We start from the raw sequence: 25023 nt of genomic DNA, 5'->3' as shown, positions 1-25023 counted from the left end.
GTTCCTCGCTGCTTACCCGTCCCCTTGGTCTTAAACGGCTGCTTGAAGAATGTCACGACGCCGTACACGTTCACAACGTCTCCGTGCTTCAGGGCACTCAGTGGGACGTAGGTGTATTTCTTTGGCTTGGGATTCTGGAGAAGGGGGGATGAATAAATAGATGTTTATACCAAGAGCCAGAGCTGCTGCACAATTTTACAGATTCATTTCAAGGCTTAGGAGTGGCAGGATGTGATTTTGATGTAAATATAGTGTGAGCGCCATACGAGTCACTGTCAACGATGCGAGGAGTGCGACTCATAGGGAAAGTCAGAAATATTTCACCCTTCGGATCAGGGGTGTCAGACTCCAGCCCAGCTCTCGCCTCCTTAATTGGTCTAATTAAACAATTAACTGGATTAATTGGACACTTCTCTCTACAGACTCTGAAATGGCTGACTTGATATCAAATACCTTGCATTTTGTGGAGCTCCCAAGTCCTTTCTGGGGTTGTTTATCATCTTTTCAGGAGGACAGATACCCCACAATGAGAAACACAGCCTCTAAAACCTACAGTGTCTTATACAACAACCTCTCCTACAAGTACATTAAGCCGACCACAGGAAGCTCCTTTCATGTCAAACGGCGATAACGAACAAACCTGTTTAATTTCACTTAATGGCCACTCACGCATTCATTTCAAGTGGGAGACAGATGGTAATTTTGTTGTCAGGAGAAGGAGCGTGTGTAAATGCATCATTATGTGTAGGAAATTATTCATAGCAAACAAGCTTGTTTGACAAACACACCCGTGAGGAAGACACAGATAGATGGATAGATAGATAAATAAAGGGAGAGGCGTGTGAATGAATCGATAGACATCTCACATCAGTGCTGTGGGAGATCTGTGCCGTGTCCACAGAGGGGGCAGTCCTGGGGCACACCTGAAATATCCAAACACACAACAGAGCATGACTCCATCTCATCAATATTGTAAGAAACGCAACATTTCGACATTTGTTTAGTTCATTTTATATCTTCGTTCCAAATGCAGCTTGTGGAACTCTGATCTGGGACCGTGTTGAAGGCTTGAAGACCAAAACGTCTCTCTTGGGCTGAATAGAACTCTCTCATCTCCAGATATAGGAAATCAACTATCCGCTATCCGTGAGGACACGACGGGCCCTCGAAATCCAAGTGCGCAACTTGAAGGACGTAAGAGCAATTCAACGCCTTGGAAAAACCCTCCCAACGGCCTCCGAGGGCCTGCACTCACGTAGACCGTGGCCTTGGACTCCTCCAGCTCCAGCTGCCAGCGGTGCCTCTTGTCCCGGTGAGCCGTCGCAGATGTGCCCAGACTGAATCCCGTCACTGCCACCGTGTCCTGGAACCGAGAAGAGCGAACACTGTGTCCGGGAAATACTTTCAACAACAACAACAACATTTGCATCTTCTAGTGTTAATCTCTGCTCTGCTAAGACGAGGCTCCCAAATCTCACCGGCGCCGTCACGCAGCCAGGCCCGGCTGCTCCAGATGCAACAGATAATCCTTTATTATTATAAATAATTGAATTGCCTCGTGCTTTTATCCAGAGCAACTAAGTACCGTTTCAAAAAGCGGATGTATTTTCATTTGGTTTCCCCTTTTGAACTGGAGCAAGCCGAGTGAAATACCGTTACTCAACAGTTTACTCCTCAGACAGGAGTTGAGCCTGGTTACCAGAACCAGTCCAGAACCCTGACTGAAGACAATGAACACACTTTTCAACTGTAGGAAACAGAAAATCCTCAGTACTCATCTACCTTGCATTCTGGGTAAAACAGCCCTATTCCTGCAGAAGATATTATACAGAAGTGAGTGGGGGAGGGGAAATCTGTTCAGGAAGTAATGCATCACAAATGCCACCTCTCTGGGCAGCAGGACTGGAGGGGGGAATCCGATAGTGTTCAGAAGTATAATCTCCGTAAGGTACCGCTGCTCGCCTCGAAGAGGAGTCCAGGACAGGCTGTGCCAGTGATTATCGTCTTCTCCTTTGCTTGGACACATCTGAAGTGACTGTATGACTATAGGACCTCCTGAATCGGCTCCCCCTCCCGTAGCTGCCGGCAGGTCCGGTCTTTCCCCTGTCGGTCTGACAGAGGGGAAGTGGGGTGCTGGATTCGCCCCTGCTGTGTTCCTGACGTGTCACCGCGCGGGAAAGCACTCACAGTTCTGCATTATTCAACAGGGCATGCTGTGTCTTAACGTACCAAAAATGGCACATCTTCATCATAATTTTTTTTTCTTTTTAAAGAAGTATCAGTTTTAAGAGGTTCTGTTGTGGATCCCAACATGAGGATCACGGGCCTGGCTGGGAGATGAGGCTGGTCTCTCCCTCTCTTCACTGTCTCTCTCACAGGAGATTTACATAATTCGTACGATATTTCGGGAGACATCAGAATGTGCGTCTCAGATTAAAGCAAGCATTACACAGCGCTGATAGCAGCTGAGATAATCCTGCCGCTCACTTCACCGAGAGGCACGAGGCAGGTGTGCTTCCCCGGCATCACAATATCCATCAAGAACACGTCAGCGGCAAACTCAAAGTGTCAGAGGGAACGCCAGATCTCCCTGGCACAGATCTTGACATTGTCAGCTGTCTTATTTGGTAATCTCTGTGCTTCCCGTTGTAAGCGCGCCCAATCAAGCAGGCAGTCCGTCACAGCCCTCGCATAGGTGAGCACGGCATGCACGTTTTGAGGAGCGCCGATTCCTCTGCTATACGGGCTGAATAAAATCACACAGGCAGATATCGAGACACCGCTGTCTAATTTCCTGGCGTGTTTCCTACTGTAAATGTACCGAGGACCCGGTGTAAGCGGAGACTTTAAACTCCCACCGCCAGCCAGCCGCCCACAGTCTCCACACATCGCCCAAGTGGCTGCTTTCTGTTTGACAGGTGCCGAGTCTGTCTACCCAGAAGAAACCTGCCATCAGGAATTGGATTTGGGAAATGACAGGGCGTGGGTCACTGCTTTTATTTATCCTGGGCCCCCAAAACGTCAATCAAAAGCGTTATTAACAGGGCGACGGTAGATGTATTTCGAGAGCTTCACACACGTGGGCACCTTTTCTTTTCCCATAACCGATTCATCCGTCCTTGGTAGCTAAAATACTGCCTGTGGGGGTTTTGTGGTGAGCGAGAATCTTTCACCCAGCACTAAGGGCAAGGAAAGAATACACAAACGCTTACCCCTTGGTTCACGCGGTCCGAAAAGTCCTTCGCCAGCTTGCCGAAGAGGAAGACGTTGATTGCCGTGGCCTCTGAGCTTGGGGGCAGCTGAGGAGCGTGGTCTGAAAGAGCAGCGGGAGACTGATGACTATTGTGTGTGTTTAATTGTATGTAAGCGCTGGCTAACACATTGTAAGCCATCTCGGATAAGTGCATCTGCTAACTGACTTAATTATCGCACTTAAAGTCCAACATAATAAGCATTCCACACGTTCTTTTCTAACAGAATCGCAAGGATAATGAACAGATGAGTGGCAAATGTTTCAGATAAACAGTCGCTTTAGAGAGACGTGCATCAAATATACATGCACAGCACACAGAGGAACGTACACATTAGATAACTTTAATTATTAAGTTGTCACGCACAATTTTAAGGCAAGATGTCCCGAATACTTCAAACAGGGGCTTTAGTCTGAACAGCTCTAGACACGCGTTGCTCTGTTCAATAGCTGCCCTTTCCCAGAAATGGCACAATCTGAATGTGTAGACGCTGAACTTTACTTCGTTCTTTCATGTGTTTTTATGCATGAAATTGTAATTCAATCAAGACGAGTGAATAGAAAAAAGACTGCTTCAGTTAATATAATATAATGTTTGCTATGGAAGTATAAAAGTGTAACCCGTTTCCCACCGCGAGATTGTGGATCAGATTGGATACAAAACAGCTGAATGACTGTAAGAACAGCTTAAGGCCTCTGAAAACAATCCAAAGTGATGAGAAACTGAATTAGTGATTTGTTCAATATCCTGACTGCATTTATCTTCTCCCCCTGGTGTTTTTCAGTCATTAGCCCAGCCGAGGCCGAGACCAAATCAAAACTCTGAGCTACCCGAGAAACAGCAACAGCTTCTTACAAAAAAAACATTAAACTACGGTAATTGACAGGTTCTTCAGCTGCAGGTGGGCCGCGGTCAGAACCAGACACTAGTGCTGGACTTTCACATGCCCATCCGTCTCGGCGTTCGTTTTTTTGTTTCCTTTCCACTACAACTGGCATTAGGAAGACACGCAGAGAACATCAATCCCACATCCTCAGGAGTCAGCGACTGAACTCAGAGAGAGAGGGAAGAAGAAACAAAAAAAATCTATCTGCCTCATGTTTGTCGGTCCTCATGTATAGCTAGAGAGCCGAATTGAAATCTAAAGAAGCGGTGTGAATATCATTCATACATACATGTCTGTGTCCTGAATGTTTTCTTTTCTATCACAGGTTTAAAGTTAAGAGAATATGTTAAATGGTGGTTAAAAATGTATTGACCCATCGCAGGCGTGTACCTTGTATGACCGCCTTTAGCACATCTTCACCTCTGGGGAACACGTTCAAGGGGTACTTCAGAATTACGTCTCCCTGCAAGGAAGACGCACATCAGGATTAAAAGATGCCTCACGTTTCATCTTAGATCTGCTTTAAGAAAGTGTCCAATCGAGAGGAGCCCATTCGCCCCATCGTGCTGGTTTGGTGTCCATTAATAACTAAGTGATCAAGGATCCTATCCAGTCTGTTTTTGAATGTTTCCAAATTGTCTCTTCAGCCACATCGCTGGGGAGTTTGTTCAGATTGTGATGCCTCTCTGTGTGAAGAAGTCTCTCCTGTTTTCTGTCTTGAATGCCTTGAAGGCCAATTTCCATTTGTGTCCCCGGGTGTGTGTGTCCCTGCTGATCTGGAAACCACTGCACACAAAACTCTCTGAGAAAACAACTGCAACAGTTCAGGTTACATGATGTCATTCGACCCAAGAATTTCTTCACAATAAATATTCTTTAAGTGTGATGTATTTATATAGGTGTATTACCATTCCTAGATGGGAAGTAATGTGTCTATTTTGGTGGGAGGCTGTTATACACTATATGGTCTGGCCAGGGAGGACACAGACAGATAAAGAAACCATTAAAGCTTAATATGCTTGAAGGAGGAGGAGGAGGAGGAGGAGGAGGAAGAGGAGAAGAGGAGGTACGGTAGGTTTACCTTCACATATTTGTCTGTGCACTGGGCCGTGGGACTCAGGTCTTTAATGAAGGCCCTCTGCAGGTGAGAGGGTATCCGCGCTTCCCCCTGGAGAACATGGACTGGCATGTTTCCACCTGCACAGTAATCAGGAGAATCCAAAATCTGTTAAATATGTCTAAAAAAACTCAAATATTGAACATAAACACACAAAGACAGAAGCGTCTGTGGTTCCCATCACGTGTGGTCACTAGGGCTTAGTTAAACAAACATGAAACACAAATTAAAACCAAACAATGTAATGACAATATGGGTCCTTTTTACCTTCAACAGTTTTCAGTGCCAACTTATGAGAGAAGAAGGACATAATAAATCAACAGGCTGCAGCAGAACCTGCATAACAGCTGTGGAGCCGGTTAATATTCTTCAGGGAGAGCCGGGAAACCAAGAAAAAATTCACACACACACACAACTGGCACCATCACCGGAAGAACTTCCAATATGGCCACCCAAGCAATCATCACAAACCAGGCAACAACGAGGGACTTTTCGGAGAAGCGGGGACGGTCCTCTGGAAAACCGACAGCTGCGATCGGAGACCAGGACGGATCCGATCGTCTGCCGGAGCGTTACATAAAAAAAACAATCTAAAACAGGACTCAGAGAAGTGACTAACAACGCCGTAAATGTCACGAGTCGCGCCGAACTCTTATGTAAACCTTCCCTGAGTAAATGTCAGAGATAATGCTCAACAGAAGCAAAGCAGCTGGTTTAGAATCACTTCGAGCATCTAAATGCCCAGGCTGATTAATTATCACAAAAGCTCTAATTAGCTACATTACGTTGTAAAGCAGAGCAGGAGAAATTGCATGAGTTATTCACACAGAGCCGAAGTTTGTTTTCTGAAGATATCTAAAGAGTGAGCATGTGACCGGGCTGCTTTATTCTGCGTTTGATGCTGGTGGAGGTAGAGTGAGTGCCGATACGGACATTATGGCGCTGATTAGGATGAATGTTGTGCCGTTATATAACAGATGAAAGAAATAACCTATGACCGCCAAATGTAAAACCACGGTAAAATGTTAATTCGATGATTCCCATTCGTTTGTGGAATCGTGCCGATTGCTCAGAACTGGAAAAAAACATTCTATCTATTCAGAGGTGGACAAAACTGTTTAAAAGCCCGACCTGTTTGGGCCCTAAAACAGAGGCCCTGCTCAGCGCTAAACAGGATTGTAAAACCAGGCACACAAAACCGATGGCAGATTCAACAAGGTTCATTTACATAATGAAACAGCAACATATTTAGGAGGAACACAGACCGCTGAAGGGCAGCGTATTGTCGACGACAGAGAGGTCGCTCACTTAGCGCCATGTTACAGCTCTGGTATGCTCTTCGTTTAGGTTTCGGAGACTGTTCACCTGCAGGCGACGAGAGGTTTCTTGCTGCAGCTGGCTAACAGCGAGGCTGTAATAACTATCCTGGGTGAGACGTCGCTCGGAGAGAGAGGCAGGGGAGAGATTCAGCCACCACAGCTTCGGCACACCCCCTTCGGAAGGGAAACCCGTCTCTTCTTGCTTATTAGCCACATGAGAGCGTATTTGGGTTTTGCTAATCACATAAAAACAGCGCAGAGTCGAGGTGTATTCACGTCCGGGCCTGACTAACGAGCCCCAGTACTCCGGGCCCATCCCCATGCCATATTGAGCCTTCATTCCGGCGCTGTCAGGAAGATAAAAGGCAGGCAGAGCACATTTTCGGCCTGCTGGGCTCCGCAGGAGGCGAGATCGGGCCGCCCGGCTGCCAGCTGCCTCAGAAACAGAGGCTGCCGAGAGAGAGAGAGAGAGAGAGAGAGAGAGAGAGCTCTGCGGGGGGTGCTTGTGTGTTTGTAGTGGGCACTGTGCTTTAATGTTTGTGTAGTAGTGTGTGCGCACTGCGTTTACTCCCTCTTTCGAGTATTTCATTGTGATGGAAAACCACCTCTGAGCTGTGAACAGGAGACACAGACCACCCCCACCCCGGGGATCTCATCACACCAACTGTTCACCTCGTGGTATCATACACATTCTTCCTCTGCAGCTCTCGCTTCCTCCAGCGCTGGCGTGTGCGCGTCCTGAATTGTCGTGGGTGCTGTGGCACGGCTCTGACTGCGGAGAGCCGTCTAAACACTCTGCCCCTTTTGGACCCACGGCACCGAACCACACGGGCGTGTGGGCGATCTCTCAGCCGGGAGTTTCCGATTGCAGCAAGGGGGAAGAATCTGAGCGAAAGCAGACGGCGCTTCTGTCGGGTGGGCTAAACTGCAAGTGACATGAGATATCTGTGCCAAATGGAGGGATGTGTTTAATACAGTGAGAGGGATAACGAGGTTTGATTCACAGACCAGGCGCACTGATCCGAACACCTCTGTGCGGCTGAGAGAGAGAGAGAGAGAGAGAGACAGTGTCCTCTGGGTGCCGTGCGAATCCTCGTTGACCTTAAAGGGACAGACATTTTCCAGTATTACTTCTATCTGTGATCTGCAGGAGGAGATGTATTAATATTTATATGTGAGCTAAAATCATCTAAAGATGAATCAGTGCAGTTGAGGGATTGAAATTCCACCTGTCAATCATTCACATAGATGATCTTATTTATACTTTAAACCAGACTTGTCCTCAGGAACACAATGGGTGTGGAAATGGCAGAAACCTCAGCTGAATACACACAAATGTGGAGCGAATAGAATAAAACTCATCAGGCTGTTTATTCCACCAATCTGACCAACTTTAAACTGTGTCACGCATCCTACAGGAAACACAGCACCAAGATTGACACGATATCATTTTCAATAAATAAACTGCAGGGCTTAACAAACTTTTATGGATTCTCACATACCTGCTATCAGATTGAAACGCCAGATTATCAAATCACTTGTGCACGCACTGACTGAATCAAACCACCGTTCTTCAGATCAAATCGTTACTTACAACGGCTCTGGAAACGAGGGATTTAATGACTTGCCGCCTTTCCCATGACAACAAACCAGAGGCAAGTTTTTCATGCCATTCAAAACACTTCTCACGTGTCGCACAGAAGCCAGGTCTGTTTGTTTTTCACCAGGCCTTAGTATAAAGGTGCAACACACACATATCCCAGGGATAGAAAAGCCCGCGGTTTGGAATAAGAGCATTAGACAAGGCTGTAAGCTCAATAATTAGAATGAAAATTAATTACATTCCTGTTCATTGTGAATAGCGGCTCGAGTGAAGTGATCAAACAGAAGTAATCGCAATGTAAGTTGGGCACAAATTGGCACTAAAAACCAGGATACACATTACATCCATGCGTATAATAAATGAGATGACTATTATTAAACACCAGCAGAAACAATTAAACTCTTACACCCACTGGAGTATAAATGGCCCTTTAGTTCAAACTGTTGCCTTTTGAGTCACCATTCCTGTATGTTCGAGGCTATGTGTAAAGCAGGAGTAACTCTTTAAGCACACATTAAGTGTTTAAAATCCTTATACAGCTAAGGCAAGTCACCAAGCTGAGCAGACATTAGACGACAGCAGAAAAGTGTAGGTGAAGAACTGCCAAGATGATATAAATACAAACATATTTTCATTTCTTCTTCGTTTTCTTATCCGTGTGTGTCGTCTGGGCGTTTGAGTGATTTCTCCCCAAACAGCTTGCTCTTGTCAGTATTTACAGGATCTGGTAATTAAGGAAATCAAGAAATCTCCCCAACCTCCATTCCGCATCACACGGAGGGAGAGGCAGCCAAGCTTTCACTGATCGTCTCCTCAAACCTCGCCGGGGTAAACGGGCTGCCATGCCCGGCGCTGTGTGAATCGAGCTAATTAATCCTGGAGAGAGAAGTGCAGGTGTTTATCAAAGCGGTTGGACCGATGGGTTCGAGCACAGAAAGAGTTAGGCAGTTAAGCGGCCGTCCCTAAGGGCGTCCGTGTACGTTCTGTAGTTTATCAACTGTCCCCAAATAAACAAAAAACACCAAAAACTGACGCGGTGAAACACATAGTTAACTTCTTCCCTTCAATCTCCAGTTTCCCTGATGTAAAGGGTATCATATACTATATTCTGCTCAATATAATATAATGTATATATTGTATTATACAGCCGAGTAAATTACAGGCTGCTGCTTCAGATAAGACGCGATCAACACATATCGTCATCATTGCCATTCGCTTGACTAACAGTCAGTCTTCCAGCAAATGAAGACAGGGCCTCCATATCATATGCAAAAGAAAATAAACATTTCGGAATATGGAAGCATCTCACTCGTAGCTGAATGACTGCACAATTAGGCACAAGGACACATTAAAATGCTGGGTTTGGGGCTACGAAAGTGGCAGCTCGGCAGGGGTTCCCTTTCCAAGAGCGTCCATGAGTCACGCGTTGCTCGGTTGGACGTCAGCATCCCAAGGGAGACGCATCGGGCCCAGGTTTCCCACTCTTACACCCCGGGGAGCCGACGCTGGCAGGAGAACCGATGACACGTTCGACGCCATCTAGAAACGAATTCTCCTCGAGTCTCCTGACAACCAAGAGCATCACACAGAATGCTCTTGCTCGAGCGTATGTGTAATAAACAACATTAGGAAATAATAAGACAAATAACAGCAGAAGCAACACAACATCTGATTTGGAGTTGTTCAAATCCCGGCATTTATCCATCCAGATCAATAGACAAAATTAAAATGCATGAATTTACGAACCCCTCTTTAAAACAAACAGGGCCGAGTGGAGTGTCTGTCTTGCACTCGGACACAGATGTGCCGTTGTACCGCAATCCCCTGCGAGGGAGACACGCGTGATGGCTGCACAACACACTCACGCGGGGAGGGAGCGCGCTGAGGATAACGGACGCTTTCAGACCGTTGACTGACAAGCGCGACTGCACAGACACACACACACTCACTCACTCACTCACTCTCTCTCTCTCGCTCTCCATTAAATCATAATTATTTTCAGCGCATTGTATCCGTAACAACGAAGCGCCACACGATTGTATAATCTCAATTCAAAAAACTTCAGCTCCATCGCTCTATTAATTTGGCATTACCCTTTCATTAGCGGTAACAGTTGCTTTTTAAAATGTATTTATGCGAGTCTTTATCACTGCACCTGATTTTTTTGCAAACTCTTTTTTTTACTTTAAGCAGCTGAAGGTAGCAGTATGAAGAGCTTCCTATAATCCCAGAGAAGGCAGGCTCAGTACACAAACCTCCAAACTTCAGAGCGAAAAGATTATTTTACACTTGGGAGGATCGTGACAAAACGCTGTAATCAGATTTCTGTTTGCCGCTGCAGCTGCACCCCGTCGTGCAAAATCGCGCCGACACATCATCACGTTCGGGTTAAATTAAAGGACGGAGCAACACCATCTACACTTAGGTCCATAAATATCTGGACAGTGACACAAAATTGTCATCATTTTGGCTCTGTACGCCACCACAATGGATTTGAAATTAAACAAATCAAGAACAAGCAGGAACTAAAGACACTGCAGTGCAGGCCTGGCAGAGCATCACCAGGGACGAAACCCAGCATCTGCTGATGTCTATGGGCTCCAGACTTCAGGCAGTCATTGACTGCAAAGGATTTGCAACCAAGTATTGAAACTCACAATTTAATTCATGATTATGTTAGTTTGTCCAAATACTTTTGAAACCCTAAAATTGGGGGAACACATATAAAAATGGGTGTAATTACTACACCATTCACCCAATTCAGATGTAACTACCCTCAAATTAAAGTTGAAAGTCTACACTTAAAGCACATATTGATTGTTTCCTTTCAAATCCATTGTGGTGGCGTACACAGCCAAAATGATGACAATTTTGTCACTGTCCAGATATTTATGGACCTAACTGTATATGGACATCACCACAGTGTACCAAACAGAACAAGGCAATGCAATTTATTCTCACACTGAGCTCCTTTACAGCGAGAGTCCCCAGGTGTGGCACAAAAGATTAATAAAGCCGAGTCAACCCGCGGATGTAGAGGAACGGCGGCTAGGCGCATGCGGTGCCCAGACTTTAAAATTACACTATGTGACTGTCACGTTTAATGCCACATGCACAGCTCGTTATCATTTTGAGATTTGGTAGCAGACACACAATTGTAACAGGAGGTGGTTGTTGTTTTCTTACAAAGAAAGTAACAGGATGCAGAAAAACAGTCTACAAAGGATTGGACGTGTTAACCAGTTGTCAAGATAATTTTATTCTCATTCACGATAATTAATGCACTTTACATTCGTCATTTCAACCCTAAAAAGCCTTTAACTCATGTTAAATTGACCGGGGAGCACAAAAATGCCAGACCTAGCAGTTAACCACCAACAAACCTAACCATATATCACCTGATTACTCAAGCTTATAGTATTTTCCCCATCAGTCTATATTTATAACGTATACACCTGAAATAGGAGGCTCCAGATTAGCTCAGCCAGTTCTAAGACTTTGCTCTGAGTGTAAGCAGTTTAAATCCAGGCCACTCACGCCCCTCTCCACATCGAGTGTCTGTGCATTGCAGCTCAGGGGCCAAGCGCAGAAAATCCCTTCAGTTCAGAGTAGCATACGAACTACAGCAGCTTTTCCTTCAAGTATTGAACGGCACTGTACTGTACTGTGGAGGGTTTGTGCTCCAAACAAACAAGAAAGCATCTCTTTCACCGCCACCCCAGTATAGCATGTTCTTATTAGGTCTCAGGCTTTGGCAGCTCATCCCATTCGCATATATTGTACCGGGGTCTGAACCAAGACATCCGAAACTTGTAATCAGATCAGCTGTCGCCCGTGTACAAACCAAGCACAGACCAGGCAGGACTGCAATCCTCACGGATCAAGCAATGCCTCACAAAAGCCCAAACAACCTCAAAATATATAAATACACGTCCCCCGAATGCAAGTTAAGAGATGTCACCCTGTCACAGCACGAACTAGCAGCTCTCCGAGACAGCAGTGCAGGCCATACTGTGTTCATACATAAACATCGTGGCTGGTCTTCGCCCGACATTTGACACCAAATCCATGTCCAAAATAATAACACAAGATCCTATTATAATCTCTCCTTCATTCCTCTGACAGGTGAACTCCAGCAGTTTGCCCGAGGACGTCATCGGGAGATATTTACAACTGACACGAACAGGACGTCCTTGTACAGACGTCGTTTTATGTGTTTACTTGGGTTTCGTTTCTTTATTGTCTGATTCCATGTTAATTTTGCCACTCCCAGGGTTTGTGTGGCAAGTGTACGAGTTAATGCGCCATCTATTATGAAGAGCTTCCCATAAGAGGAAAAAAAACACTTGTAAAGGGAAATGTTAATTATGCATACAGATTCCTAATTCCCTGTTAAGTTAATTAAATGTAAATACCGTTGTATTTTTCTGGGCTGCACAAGAGCTGCAGACTACAAAGCACAACACAGGTAATGCGGCAGAGAGGTATTTAAGAGTAATCGGTTCACTAATCCTCAGGAAAACGCACAATGGACTCAGAATGAGGGTTTTCTTCATTCAGAAATGTGGAATCTAATATAGTATTTGTATTTAATTTATGTGCCACTGCAGTTTACAGGTCTACTGTACACAGGAGGTGAAAAGTCCATAAAAAATACATCTCGGACAATATATTTATGTCTTTTATCTTTCTCTTAATATATAAATTGAACATTTACAGCACTGTATGCTATTCTATACATTTCTATTCCAAACTACAAGTGCAGAAATTGAGAGAGCAGGAGGATAATATAGGTATTAAAGGCCTGGATTGAATCAAAACCTCAAACTACACGTCAATGCGAATTACACGCCCTGCGCTCGACAGCAGGTTTTTAATCCGTTTACTGGCAAGCGGCCGCTGGCGAACAGGAGGCTGCGGTTACAGGTGCGACGCTCTCTTAAAAGGCAGACACTCCAGTCCTGCCCGGCGCACACACTGACACAACCCTCCCTCCCTGTGTGCCGGTGATCGACGGGCTGGGTCTGATTTGGACGACACTACTGTGAAAGCACTGCCACTATACGAGCCATTTCAGCCCGAGTGGCACACAATTGTGTTTTTAAGGATTAAAAGATAATCTTCAGGGAAATTACACACTGAAACATACTGTCAGGGTTTATTTTTAGTTTTACGATAAAGCAGCACATCAGGGCAGTTAAATCTATTTTGATAATCCCCTAAAAGTAATCTGAGGCCAGTTTTCATGTATATACGTTTTGTAAAATTATATTCTAGTCATGTACTAAAGGTTTTCAGACTTGTTAATTAATAACAACCCTTTATGGCACATCATGTACAGTACATAACTTGTAAACTATAAGTCAATGATATACCCTAAACCCCATTTATTCTAACTTAGGTTTATGTTACCCGTTCAGACAGCCACACGTCACACAGGAATGAATTCAGTCGGTCTCTCCGCCAGCACCCTGTCGAATGGATTAGAAGGTGGAAACATTGATTTAAAAGTCTCTGCATGTCGTATAAACTATGTAAGTCACTGTAAACAGTCCTGCTCCCGCTGACAACTCCTCATTTGGAGTTAAAGAGATTATTTAAAGGCACAAGGTTAAGGTACAGTAAAACAATCGTATCTTTGTAAATGTGTATTTTTGTAACAAACGGGTGCCTGGAAAATCAAAATTGAAATAAAAAAGGGATTTACACAATTCTTATCATAATTTAGTATAAAATAAGCTCATGTAGTGCTCAAAGCGGATGTCAGGAGCTTTAATGCATACTTGGCTACAGCCTATCTGACGTTGCAGTGCATATACGGAGAATACTTAGCTGTACATGACCATCAAAGGGAATCCATTTTAGAGTTATTTAAAAAGATGCCTTTAGCTTGGTGTTGAGATATACAATTGCTATGTTCACGCTTTGTAAAAGGGACCCAAAAAGATATCTAAAGCAACACACGGACCCCATACTGAAAAATCCTTGTACTCTCCCCCTGTTGACAAACCAATAAACAGGATCTGTACATCTTGTTATAAAATTAAAATAAAACCCAGAGGACTCGGAGACAAAGCACAGTCAAGCCAGATATGAAGACGGTTTGTGTTTATAATTCTGTGACGTTCTGGGCCTGCTTTTGTTCATTTCCATAATCTGAACAGAGCTTTACAAGGACCGTAAGAAACATGCCTCGGAGAGCCTGATCTGGTGGAACTAAAACCAGAGCGCCTCGTCCTCTGCTGGCTGTCACGCACGTGGTGAGAGTGAGAGCGCGACGCTGCCCGGCCCTGCGGTGCTTACATAACGCGGCCCGCACGGGGGGTTTCAGCGACCGTCTCCGGGCTACATTACAGATTGCATTTTTAGTATCGGCATTTGCTTCCAATTTGTCTTCTCGCTGCACATCTCCTTGCACAATTTAGAGGACAACAATGCCGTATAAAGGAGCTCTAATTCTTCCTCGGGAGCGATGGCAGTGTCGCTGGTACCAATCAGTCAGTTCAATTCTTCACACTCCACGGGCTCGGCTTCTCAGAGCTAAGCCACTGTTAATTTCACTTGTGACAGCTGTCACGTCCAGAAGACAGCCAGGGCCCTTTTGTCGGGGATGAATTAAAAGGCACCGGATAAAAGAGCAATATTTAAAGCGAATTCTGAATGTACCTTTTTACAAATGACAGCACGTTGCAGGGCGAATTTACAGTGCAATTTTATACTAGGAAGCTTTAAATGTGCAGGTTAAAATGCATTATTGGAGTTCAAACTTATAGATGGTTGTGGGGACCATCGCTGGAGAAAAATATGATTCTGTACTGAACAAGATATACATGTGTACTGTGAGAGGCTTAATAAGTGCAGTTGCCCTACAGTATGACAAATATAACTGTGCAAATACAGTATATGAGAAAATCAAGTTCAGTTACATTGGAAACTGATATTTATTTTCAACTATCTTTACATTTTGTGAATGCTTGAGAACCAGATATTTGTATTTCTCTTACATGTGGCCAAGAATAAATACAGAGGAATCATGAGAAAAACATTCTAAATGACTATGCATAGCTTTATGTTTTCTTTTGCATTTTTGATTGCTTATGTGTGTGTGTGTGTGTGTGCGTGTGCTGATGATGAATACATTCACACAGAAGCAAGAGAAAAGTGCATATCAGTAATTCCACATTAAGGGTTTAGTATATTCCGCAGATAAGCTTTACATTTAATACAGTGAAGAAGCACGGGGGATATATTCTGGAATGACTGGTTCCATTTAAATTCACTTTGCGTACTTAGTCGATGCCTTTTCGATGCCTCACTCGCTTGTTCACTTTTTTTTCTCTCTGCAAAACTATTAACTTTCTTATTTTTTCCTCTCCCAACCTCAACACGTGTCACGAAGAGAAAATCTCCACACGGCCATGCGATTCTGAAGAAAAACAGTGTTGGGAAGAAGGTCAACGCAGTCACACTCAGAAAAAAATTGCAGAGTCCTGAATCGGTGAGACGTAGAATTTGTCAGCTATTCAGGATGGGGGGTGTTTCAATCTAAAGTTTCCACAATTGGTGGGAGATTAGGGAATGTGTCTACTCCACATTAATTCTTTCTCTCTGTGTATATTTATTCTTTGATATACACAAACCCAACTCTAACAGGATTACTGACCACGCCACAAACCCAGAGGCATAATTCCAAGAATCATTATGTGTTTATAAAGCCTCAGTCTCATCAGTCGAGATGAATACGTATCACTGCTTCTGTCCTATTTAAACGCATCGCAGCAGGTTCAATTAAACTCCACAAGTGGCCATTCAGGTACAACCACTAGGTAGCAATCTCCGTTTTCCTTAGGCATTAAGCATATTGTCCTCTCCACAGGTGGGACGCACGGTCTCTGGGTTGTGCAGGTATCTTTCACTCGCCATCTGCTTAGAAACTCGAAACAATGTTTATTTGGTTCATTTCAGCAAACAATCGCCTCGGTGAAGTCATTTAAAGCAGGTGGAAGGCACACAGAAACACGCAGCAGGCCTCCAAAATTGCCTGTTTCAGAGAGCAGGTCGCTGCCCTGATTTTCAAAAAGTTATTGTATAGGTTAAGAGGGGCAAACTGCAGCAAAACAAAGTGTGGGTTTGGCAAAACGTGCTTTTAAAGATAGCTGTTGAAATGCCATGTGCCTCTGACAGAATGAGACATAAGAACATTAGAAAGTGTCCAATCGAGAGGAGGCCATTCGCCCCATCGTGCTCGTTTGCTGTCCATTAATAACTAAGTGATCCAAGGATCCTATCCTGTCTGTTTTTGAAAGTTCCCAAATTGTCGCTTCAGCCACATCGCTGGGGAGTTTGTTCAGATTGTGACGCCTCTCTGTGTGAAGAAGTGTCTCCTGTTTTCTGTCTTGAATGCCTTGAAGCCCAATTTCCATTAGTGTCCCCGGGTGCGTGTGTCGCTTCTGATCTGGAAAAGCTCCTCTGGTTTGATGTGGTCGATGCCTTTCATGATTTTGAAGACTTGGATCAAGTCCCCACGTAGTCTCCTCTGTTCCAGGGTGAAAAGGTTCAGTTCTTCAGTCTCTCAGTAGGACTTTCCCTTCAGACCTGGAATAAGTCTGGTTGCTCTCCTCTGAACTTCCTCTAGAGCAGCGATATCTTTCTTGAAGTGTGGAGCCCAGAACTGCACACAGTATCCAGATGAGCTCTAACTAGTGCATTGTACAGTCTTAACATCATTGCCCTTGTTCTCAATTCTACACTTTTTACAATTTCACTCATCCTTTACACACCTGGTAGGGTGTGAGTAATTCTGCAGTTCCCATTTCCGTCTCACTGCTGTAAACACCGGAGGTTGTCCATGTATAGCGCCAGACTTTATCTGCCCAGTTTGACAACAACTTTCCCCGCAACTGTGCGTTTTACGAACCAGTATGAACCGACGCCATTTCTCCTCCTTTCTTGAGAAGGATTGAGATCCAGAGCAGTGCTGCGCCGGCTTGATAGGCTTATGTGTATTGCTTTACTAGAGGGCATCAGCGCATTTTGCCAGCTTTAGACGCTGCGACATTCAAATCAGCTTTCACTGGGGGTTTATAGAACAGTAAGCAGAGGGAGAAATATATAAATTTATAAGCAGGAATCGCACAGAAAATTATGCCTTTCAGTCCAAGAAGGGGGAGAAAAATATAGAGCAAAGTGAAATTTAAACTCCAGAATATGGACAGATATGGCAGCATATATACACCAATCAGCCATAACATTATGACCACTGACAGGTGAAGTGAATGACACTGATAATCTCGTTATCATGGCACCTGTCAGTGGGTGGGATATATTAGGCAGCCAGTGAACATTTTGTCCTCAAAGTTGATGTGTTAGAAGCAGGAAAAATGGGCAGCGTAAGGATCTGAGCAACTTTGACAAGGGCCAAATTGTGATGGCTAGACGACTGGGTCAGAGCATCTCCAAAACTGCAGCTCTTGTGGGGTGTTCCCGGTCTGCAGTGGTCAGTACCTATCAAAAGTGGTCCAAGGAAGGAAAAGCAGTGAACCGGTGACAGGGTCATGGGAGGCCAAGGCTCACTGATGCATGTGGGGAGCGAAGGCTGGCCCGTGTGGTCTGATCCAACAGACGAGCTACTGTAGCTCTAATTGCTGAAAAAGTGAATGCTGGTTCTGATAGAAAGGTGTCAGAACACACAGTGCATCGCAGTTTGTTGCGTACGGGGCTGCGTAGCCGCAGACCAGTCAGGGTGCCCATGCTGACCCCTGTCCACTGCCGAAAGTGCCTACAATGGGCACGTGAGCATCAGAACTGGACCACGGAGCAATGGAAGAAGGTGGCCTGGTCTGATAAATCATGAGTTCAAAGTGTTGACTTGGCCTCCAAATTCCCCAGATCTCAATCCAATCGAGCATCTGTGGGATGTGCTGGACAAACAAGTCCGATCCATGGAGGCCCCACCTCGCAACTTACAGGACTTAAAGGATCTGCTGCTAACGTCTTGGTGCCAGATACCACAGCACACCTTCAGAGGTCTAGTGGAGTCCATGCCTCGACGGGTCAGGGCTGTTTTGGCGGCAAAAGGGGGACCTACACCATATTAGGCAGGTGGTCATAATGTTATGACTGATTGGTGTATATGAGAGAGAGAGAGAGAGAGAGAGAGAGAAATACATTTAACAAATAATTAGACATATTGACAACCTACATAAACAGCTCATATTGTAACCAACGTTTATGGTCGAGGAATGATTTCACAATTAAACTGTAAAAAAAAAAAAATAGCAGAAAAATGCAACACAAAACAAAACAAAAACATACTTCTTAGCCAAACACGCATCTGTCAGCAAGGCTCACAAACACATTTACAATTCATAAGATGGCCCGAACGGATTTAAAGGAAACACAAACACCTGTGTGTAATTAAAGTTCGAGCTCACACTGCGGCAGGTAGAGAGCACATGGACACGAGATATAATTGCGTTCGAGAAAAGTAAGGCTTTGGGTTGACCCAAGAGCTGAAATAGAGGGATGCAACGGAGGACGCAACCCAAACTCCTGCTCAGACACCACAGTGAGAAAATGGTTAAAGTGCCAGATTTAAAAACGTCTCCAGCTCAGTGTGTGCCCTGTAGACTTTTCTTTTTTTAAAGATGATTATTATTTCGCTTCAGCGCCTCGGCCTGTTTAAGGGTATGTCGTTACCCAGCATCAAGGGCTGAATTTCGAATTGTCAATAACCCATCTTCATCTCATCAGCTCACTGGGCCCGGCCGCCTCCGCCCGTCCCTGTGCGAGGAGGGAGACTCGCTCCTCACAGCCCAGCGAGCACACGCGGGAGGCACTCTCATCCAGGCTTCCCTTGATCAATACGAGGGGCCAAGCGGCAGCAAATGACTTTGCCGCAATGAAAAATGCATTTACAGGGGCGTTCAGGAGCACTGTCAGAGAGCTGAGTGGCGAAGGAGGGGGTTATTTATTTATTTATTGTATTTATGTTTTTCATTTTGCTGTACGTTTGTTGTATGTTTACCAGTCTGTAAAGCGCTCTGTGGCTACCCTGCGAAGGGCGCTATACAAATAAAAATTGATTGATTGATTGATTGATTGATTGATTGGTCTGATCAAACTACAGTAAGAAAGTATTAAACACAAGCTATTTACTGAATCTGTCACATTCTGCTCACAGGCCAAGACGCTCAAGTTCTCCCGAGTCCACGTCCAGTGTCCTGTGATCAGCTTGAATAGATTTACACCAGGCCACAAACAACGCGTTTACAGTGACATTGCAATTATGAAGACAGAATTGTTGTATATTCTCTTATAAGATTCTCTGCCCTAGGGGGAAAAAATCCACTTTAACAGTTGTTCACGCCTAGTATTGTATTTTAAACTCGTAGATCCCAAACAACCTCCATTCCAACACAAACAGCAGTATTATCATGTTATCATGGTGTTCAATAACACAGAGAGAACCACTAGATGACATCCCAGGTTTCTGGATAGCAAATGTCCCCAGCATAGCCCCGTCTGATCATTATTTTTAGCTGTTCTTAAATGTCTGCCTGTGAAAAACACATTTAGTCTCCTGTATTATAATATATTCTAGAACCTCCAAAAGCTGCTCAGTTCCAGGCCCTCTAAGCTTCCCAGTAGAAACTAATTAACTGATATAATTATGCTACCTTTCTAATGCAAATTAATTTTGCTCTGATAAATTAGCTATGTTTCCAGATTAAGCAGTGAGCAAACAGCGATTCGGGGTGCAGCCTGTGTTCTGCAGTCTCACACAATATTGTTGCTTAAAAGTCATATGCATGTGCTTGAGTGAACACTGTGAGTACTTTAAACTAAACTGTTAACTGTGAAAACTGCAGCCTGTATAATAAAGACTCTGGAGATTTCCTCTTCATTCCCACCGCAGCGTGTTGCCCGTGACTCGTGTGTTTTAATGGCCTTCACCGGCGATCTGAGACGGGCAGCAGCTTCAGGTCCACAAATGTGTGTGCGTTCAACGGCGACGGCACACAAATGAACTACGCGATCGAGCCGCAGACCGACCCGCCCCTGTTGTCAGCAGCCACAAGAGAGTCGAGTAACTGAAGCTCTCGTAAGCATTAGAAACCCTGTAGGTATTTGCAGGAGTATAGTAATAAATGTGACCTTTTCTTGGTGTGTGCGTGTGCGAGAGAGAGAAAGAGTGTGTGTGTGTGTGTGTGTGAGAGAGAGAGTGTGTGTGACAGAGAGAAAGTGTGTGTGTGAGAGAGTGTGTGGAAGAGAGAGAGAGAGAGAGTGTGTGTGACAGAGAGAAAGTGTGTGTGTGAGAGAGTGTGTGGAAGAGAGAGAGAGAGAGAGAGTGTGTGTGTGTGTGTGTGTGTGAGAGAAAGGGGGTGTGTGTGTGAGACAGAGTGAGTGTGTGTGTGTTGGAGAGAGAGACAGAGTGCGTGTGTGTGTGTGTGTGTGTGTGTGTGTAACATTACAGATTAGTTTTGAACTTACTTTGCTAGTGGATGTGATGTTTGAATTACGAAAAAGATATCCAGTCAACACCCTGGGCTGCAGAAGTACATTATTTTTGGGGGGAAGAAAACACAAAATGATAAGAAAACTCTGCAGTCTCTCAAGTTCACCCCTCATCTCAAGTTTGACTATTTACAGACTCTGCCGTGTTATTTGTTTTGTACTGATGTGTGGAGTTTGTAAACTCACTAAAACATCTGGTAGTCGTGACCAGTGCTGGCTGGCTGTGGATGGAGATTGGCGGCTTCTCACACCGCAGCGCCCCGAGTGAGTCCCAAGTCCTCCTCGGCTGTTTATCTATGCGCGCACGGCAGCGGAGTGATGAACGCGGTGCCCACGGCTGCTGTTAATATCACTAATGGATTCGGCTTCTGCTTTCATCCACAGTTGGGTTTCCACAGGGTCACAATGGTTCGAGTAACTTGCTCAGTGAATATATACAGAACTGCAGCCTTAAATGCACATGGAAGAGTGTCCCAAAGCAAACAAGGGTACAATCAATAAACAGATTCAAGCATAAATAGGCTGAGCGACAAAATAAAGTAATACAAATAATCACTGCAGGGTATCACTTGGGCATGCTTTAGGTCTTAATTAGTTAATTTAAGTCTTAATTGGGATAAATCAATCACGTGCCAGGTCTGAATTAGCTGCTAATTGACAGTTAGTGAGCCATAAAGCCCGCAGCAGTCCGGCCCTCGGGCGTTGGGAGTTACACACCCATGCCATGTCTATGGGGACCTAGGTGGCCCCCAGACCCCGGCCCACATGTGAAAGAGCCATCGGGGCCCCGTTTCTACACTTCAGATACACTTCGTGACACGTCTGCCGCTGTGAGTTTGCTGATATGAGCCATTTTCATGAGCCGTTTGTTCCCTTCCGGAAAGCTTTAGTGTTTCTGTACTGCTCAATATACCTTTAAGCGACTTTATTTACATTTCTTTAGAAGGTGCATGACAAGGTTTGTTTTATTTTTGTAAACCACCTTGTGTTTGTCAAGTTTACATACAGGTTTTAATGTTTACTAAAGTGTGTTACCTTATTGTAGACACATCAGGAGTGTCATTCTATCCAGGAAATTAGAAAACAAGGAGAAATACGTTTCTGACATCAGATATTAATAATACATTTAAAATACCAACACTAAACCAAGCAACCGTTTACTTCTTCTGTTTATTATGCATGAACAGTGAAAAATGCATTGAATATGAGTTTCACATACATACTCTGTGCTAATGTATCCCGTATTGACAGGAGTTCCCTTTCAAGAACTTGACCTGAAGTAAAAAGCTGCAATCCGCTCCAGAAACATTAACCCAAACCTCAATAAGACTCTGTTAAAAGCGCAGTATTCACTCTGAATGGAAGCTCTAATGGCCTTTATGAAAATAAAACCGTGTCACTTCTGTACCAGTAAGCTGGAGTAACCTTCACAGCCTATTAAACTGAGCCGAATAGAAACACGGAACATTATTTTCCTTGACAGTAATGTGAGAAGAGCTAGAGGATCTTCAGAGAGTTTGTCTGCGTATTTTCAACAGCAAAAATAAAGTTTCCAATCAGGAATCTCACAGACCCAGGCGCTGTGCTGTACATTAATTATTAAGCTTCATATTTTACTGCAAGTTCCTGCATTTCTTTTTGTGCACTCTTAACACAAGGTAAAAACTTGTAGGACTGTCCAAACTGTGGTAAAATTATTATTAAGGGTGTTACACACTAAATCAAAAGTAGAAACTTCATTAATATAACAGAAACTGCCACCAAACAAAGCTGTATAAAGTGATGCGATTAATACAAATGGCCTGTACTTCAGAAGTGCAGTGATGGACATTTTAATTCTGGGCAGATATCGTCCATCACCTTGATTTAACAGACTGACGGCCCTCACACGTTCCAGGGACACAATCAGAATCAATGTTCTCTTTTTGCTACAATTACAAAGATCCTCGTTAATGTCTTGAAAACGAAGCACTTGCTCGTTTAAACAGGGCTTTGATTAATCCTCCTCTAAATCACAACCATGCTTTGTATGGCTGCCTGCTCAAACATAAAAGGGAATAGATTGTTCCCCCCCCCACATAAAGCCAATACATAATTTAACAGTTTATTTTTTCCAGTGGAACTGCACACACATACAAACACGTTTCAAATGTATTTATTCATAAAACTAAAATAAAGTCGCAATATAACTGATTTCCATTCACGGTGTCCTATAAAGAGATTACTGAACTTCATTGATTACTGACTTCTGCCCTCCTCTGAAGGTCAATTAATCGACCCCTCATCAGAGTTAACACATCTGAAATGTAGCAGGATTGTTTCAAGCTACTCTCTCATTTCCAGGTCTTTCCTTCAGAGTCATAGTTCATGGGAGCCCTTTCTCTTGGAGCATGCAAACGACCTTGTGATTGGCCCGTGCAATAATTCCTGGGGAATCACACAACTGCAAGCACTGATGTAAAACAACCAAAGTCTAATATCATGAAGCATTATCATCATAAAACTCGTACGCCATTTAAAAAACAATATACACGTGCATCACCCAATCAACAGGTCCCCTCACACTACATGCATGTCACTGGAGTACACAAGCCTAGCAGAGCTTGATACATGACTATACATCCCACTACATGTGAAATACATACCACATACTATGGCATAGTGTGTGGTTTAAAACGTTGGCATCTGGGCTTCTGCAGGAGTGACATTGTGGTAGGAGGTACAGATGACGGTGACCGTGGTGGAGGAAGTCCCCATCCTGTCCTGTAAGCACTAGGAGGCTTAAAACAGTATTAGTTTGACATGTCAAGCACACGTCACTGTCACATCACACTCCTCAATCCAGCTGCAGTGCCTATGGGATTTCCACTCCAGCAGGGCTCAGATAGGGGAACCAGTCGCAACCCTTGGCCATGGATAATGCAGGTGATGGTTTAAGGTGACCTAGAGAGAGATCGTGTACGCCAGAGCCAGAGACCCATGTCTGGTACAGCACACAATGTGCACGCAAGAGGGGAGGCACTGAGACCTCCAGGCGGGATGCATCGCGGAAGACCTTGCAATCCGTGCATTATCTGAGCTGGAGCCCCAGTCTTTGGGATGCAATCCGCCGGAGTTCAATCAAGAAGTGGAGGAGAGAGGAGCCAGTTTGGAAACTGCTCAACAAGCAATGCCTCCGCCTGCTGCTGCTGCTGCTGCACGATTTAGCCTTTTGCAATTGCAGCTCAGTTTCACTTCACACTGTTTCGCTCTTACGAGGGTCACTTTGCATGCATACGTTTATTATAGGTTGCAGTCGAGTGAAATAAAAAAAAGTAAATATGAAAACCGCAACTTCAGTCAGTGCAAGTTCACATCGCCCATTATTGCAGCCCTTCGGGTAGAAAACTAGACCTATATATCACATTTAATAATTGTGTGGGGAAAGAGGGGCTTAGTACTATAAATGTCAACCTCTTTTGTAATCTGTAAACAAACTTTAAATAGTTCAACTCACCGACGATGCTTCCCTCTCTTGCGTTTAAAACTGCCAGGTTAAAGTTCACGGGAAACCGCACGCAGGCGCAGTCGAGACCCACGTTGATGACGCGCCTGCGCATTAGTAACACACATAGAGCGGTCAGTCCGCCATCTTGGGTGAGAATAAACCCTGCTTGGGAACTGAAAGTGATGGAATCAACGTTACACACAGCGTTTTCGGGATTAAATGTATTTAGCATGTTTATAAAGAGATGTACTATTACATTACGGTTTAATTACTGATGTCTAGCTATCTGATCTCTTTAGCTGCGAAAAAAATTGAGAACTAGTGGACGTTAGATCTGTTCTTACCCATCTATGAATACTGTGATCAGCCTGGAGTTGTCAACAAATCCAATAGAAAACCAGGCACTTTGAGGAGGACTAACCCTCAGATTAATTATTTACTAAATAATTAACTGTCAATCCAGGCATTGGTTTATGTCACTGTAATGCAATACCAAAATCCTGTCATGCCATTTGTCAAAGTGTCCCCATTGTTGGCGGACTCTGTTGGTCAATCTAAATACAGAAGTTTAACTGAATCAATACATTGTTTTGAATATAAAGGTTAAACAGAAAAAAGTGTTGCCTTCCCTAATGATCATGCAGCCTTGTTCCCGTGAAAGATCTTTATCATCATCATCATCATCATTATTATGATCATTATTCTGTTCCACTAAACACTAGCTCCTCATGCAATGCTTGTGCTACACATACAATAGTATACCAAAGGCATTGCAACTTGTGGAGTGACCAAATTGTACAATACAGTAAGCCAGGGTGCTGCTACAACACAAAGCTGTAGTCAC

General features: G+C 44.3%; 1 protein-coding gene across 1 annotated transcript in view; it reads right to left on the bottom strand.

The window, feature by feature from the left end:
* pot1 (protection of telomeres 1 homolog) overlaps positions 1 to 24253 on the bottom strand; it is a 55038-nt gene extending 30785 nt beyond the window's left edge. The window contains exons 1-7 of the mRNA XM_066724277.1: positions 24189 to 24253; positions 5219 to 5334; positions 4528 to 4600; positions 3213 to 3313; positions 1256 to 1363; positions 867 to 923; positions 17 to 134 (exon numbers count right to left, since the gene is read on the bottom strand). Coding sequence (XP_066580374.1) covers positions 17 to 134; positions 867 to 923; positions 1256 to 1363; positions 3213 to 3313; positions 4528 to 4600; positions 5219 to 5326 — 565 coding nt within the window. The 5' untranslated portion in view covers positions 5327 to 5334; positions 24189 to 24253. The remainder of the gene's footprint in view (positions 1 to 16; positions 135 to 866; positions 924 to 1255; positions 1364 to 3212; positions 3314 to 4527; positions 4601 to 5218; positions 5335 to 24188) is intronic.
* Between the last annotated feature and the right edge of the window lie 770 nt (positions 24254 to 25023).

Source organism: Amia ocellicauda, chromosome 15, assembly GCF_036373705.1.
Source record: "Amia ocellicauda isolate fAmiCal2 chromosome 15, fAmiCal2.hap1, whole genome shotgun sequence".
Taxonomy (NCBI): Eukaryota; Metazoa; Chordata; class Actinopteri; order Amiiformes; family Amiidae; genus Amia; species Amia ocellicauda.
This window is presented reverse-complemented; position numbering and strand designations above follow the sequence as displayed.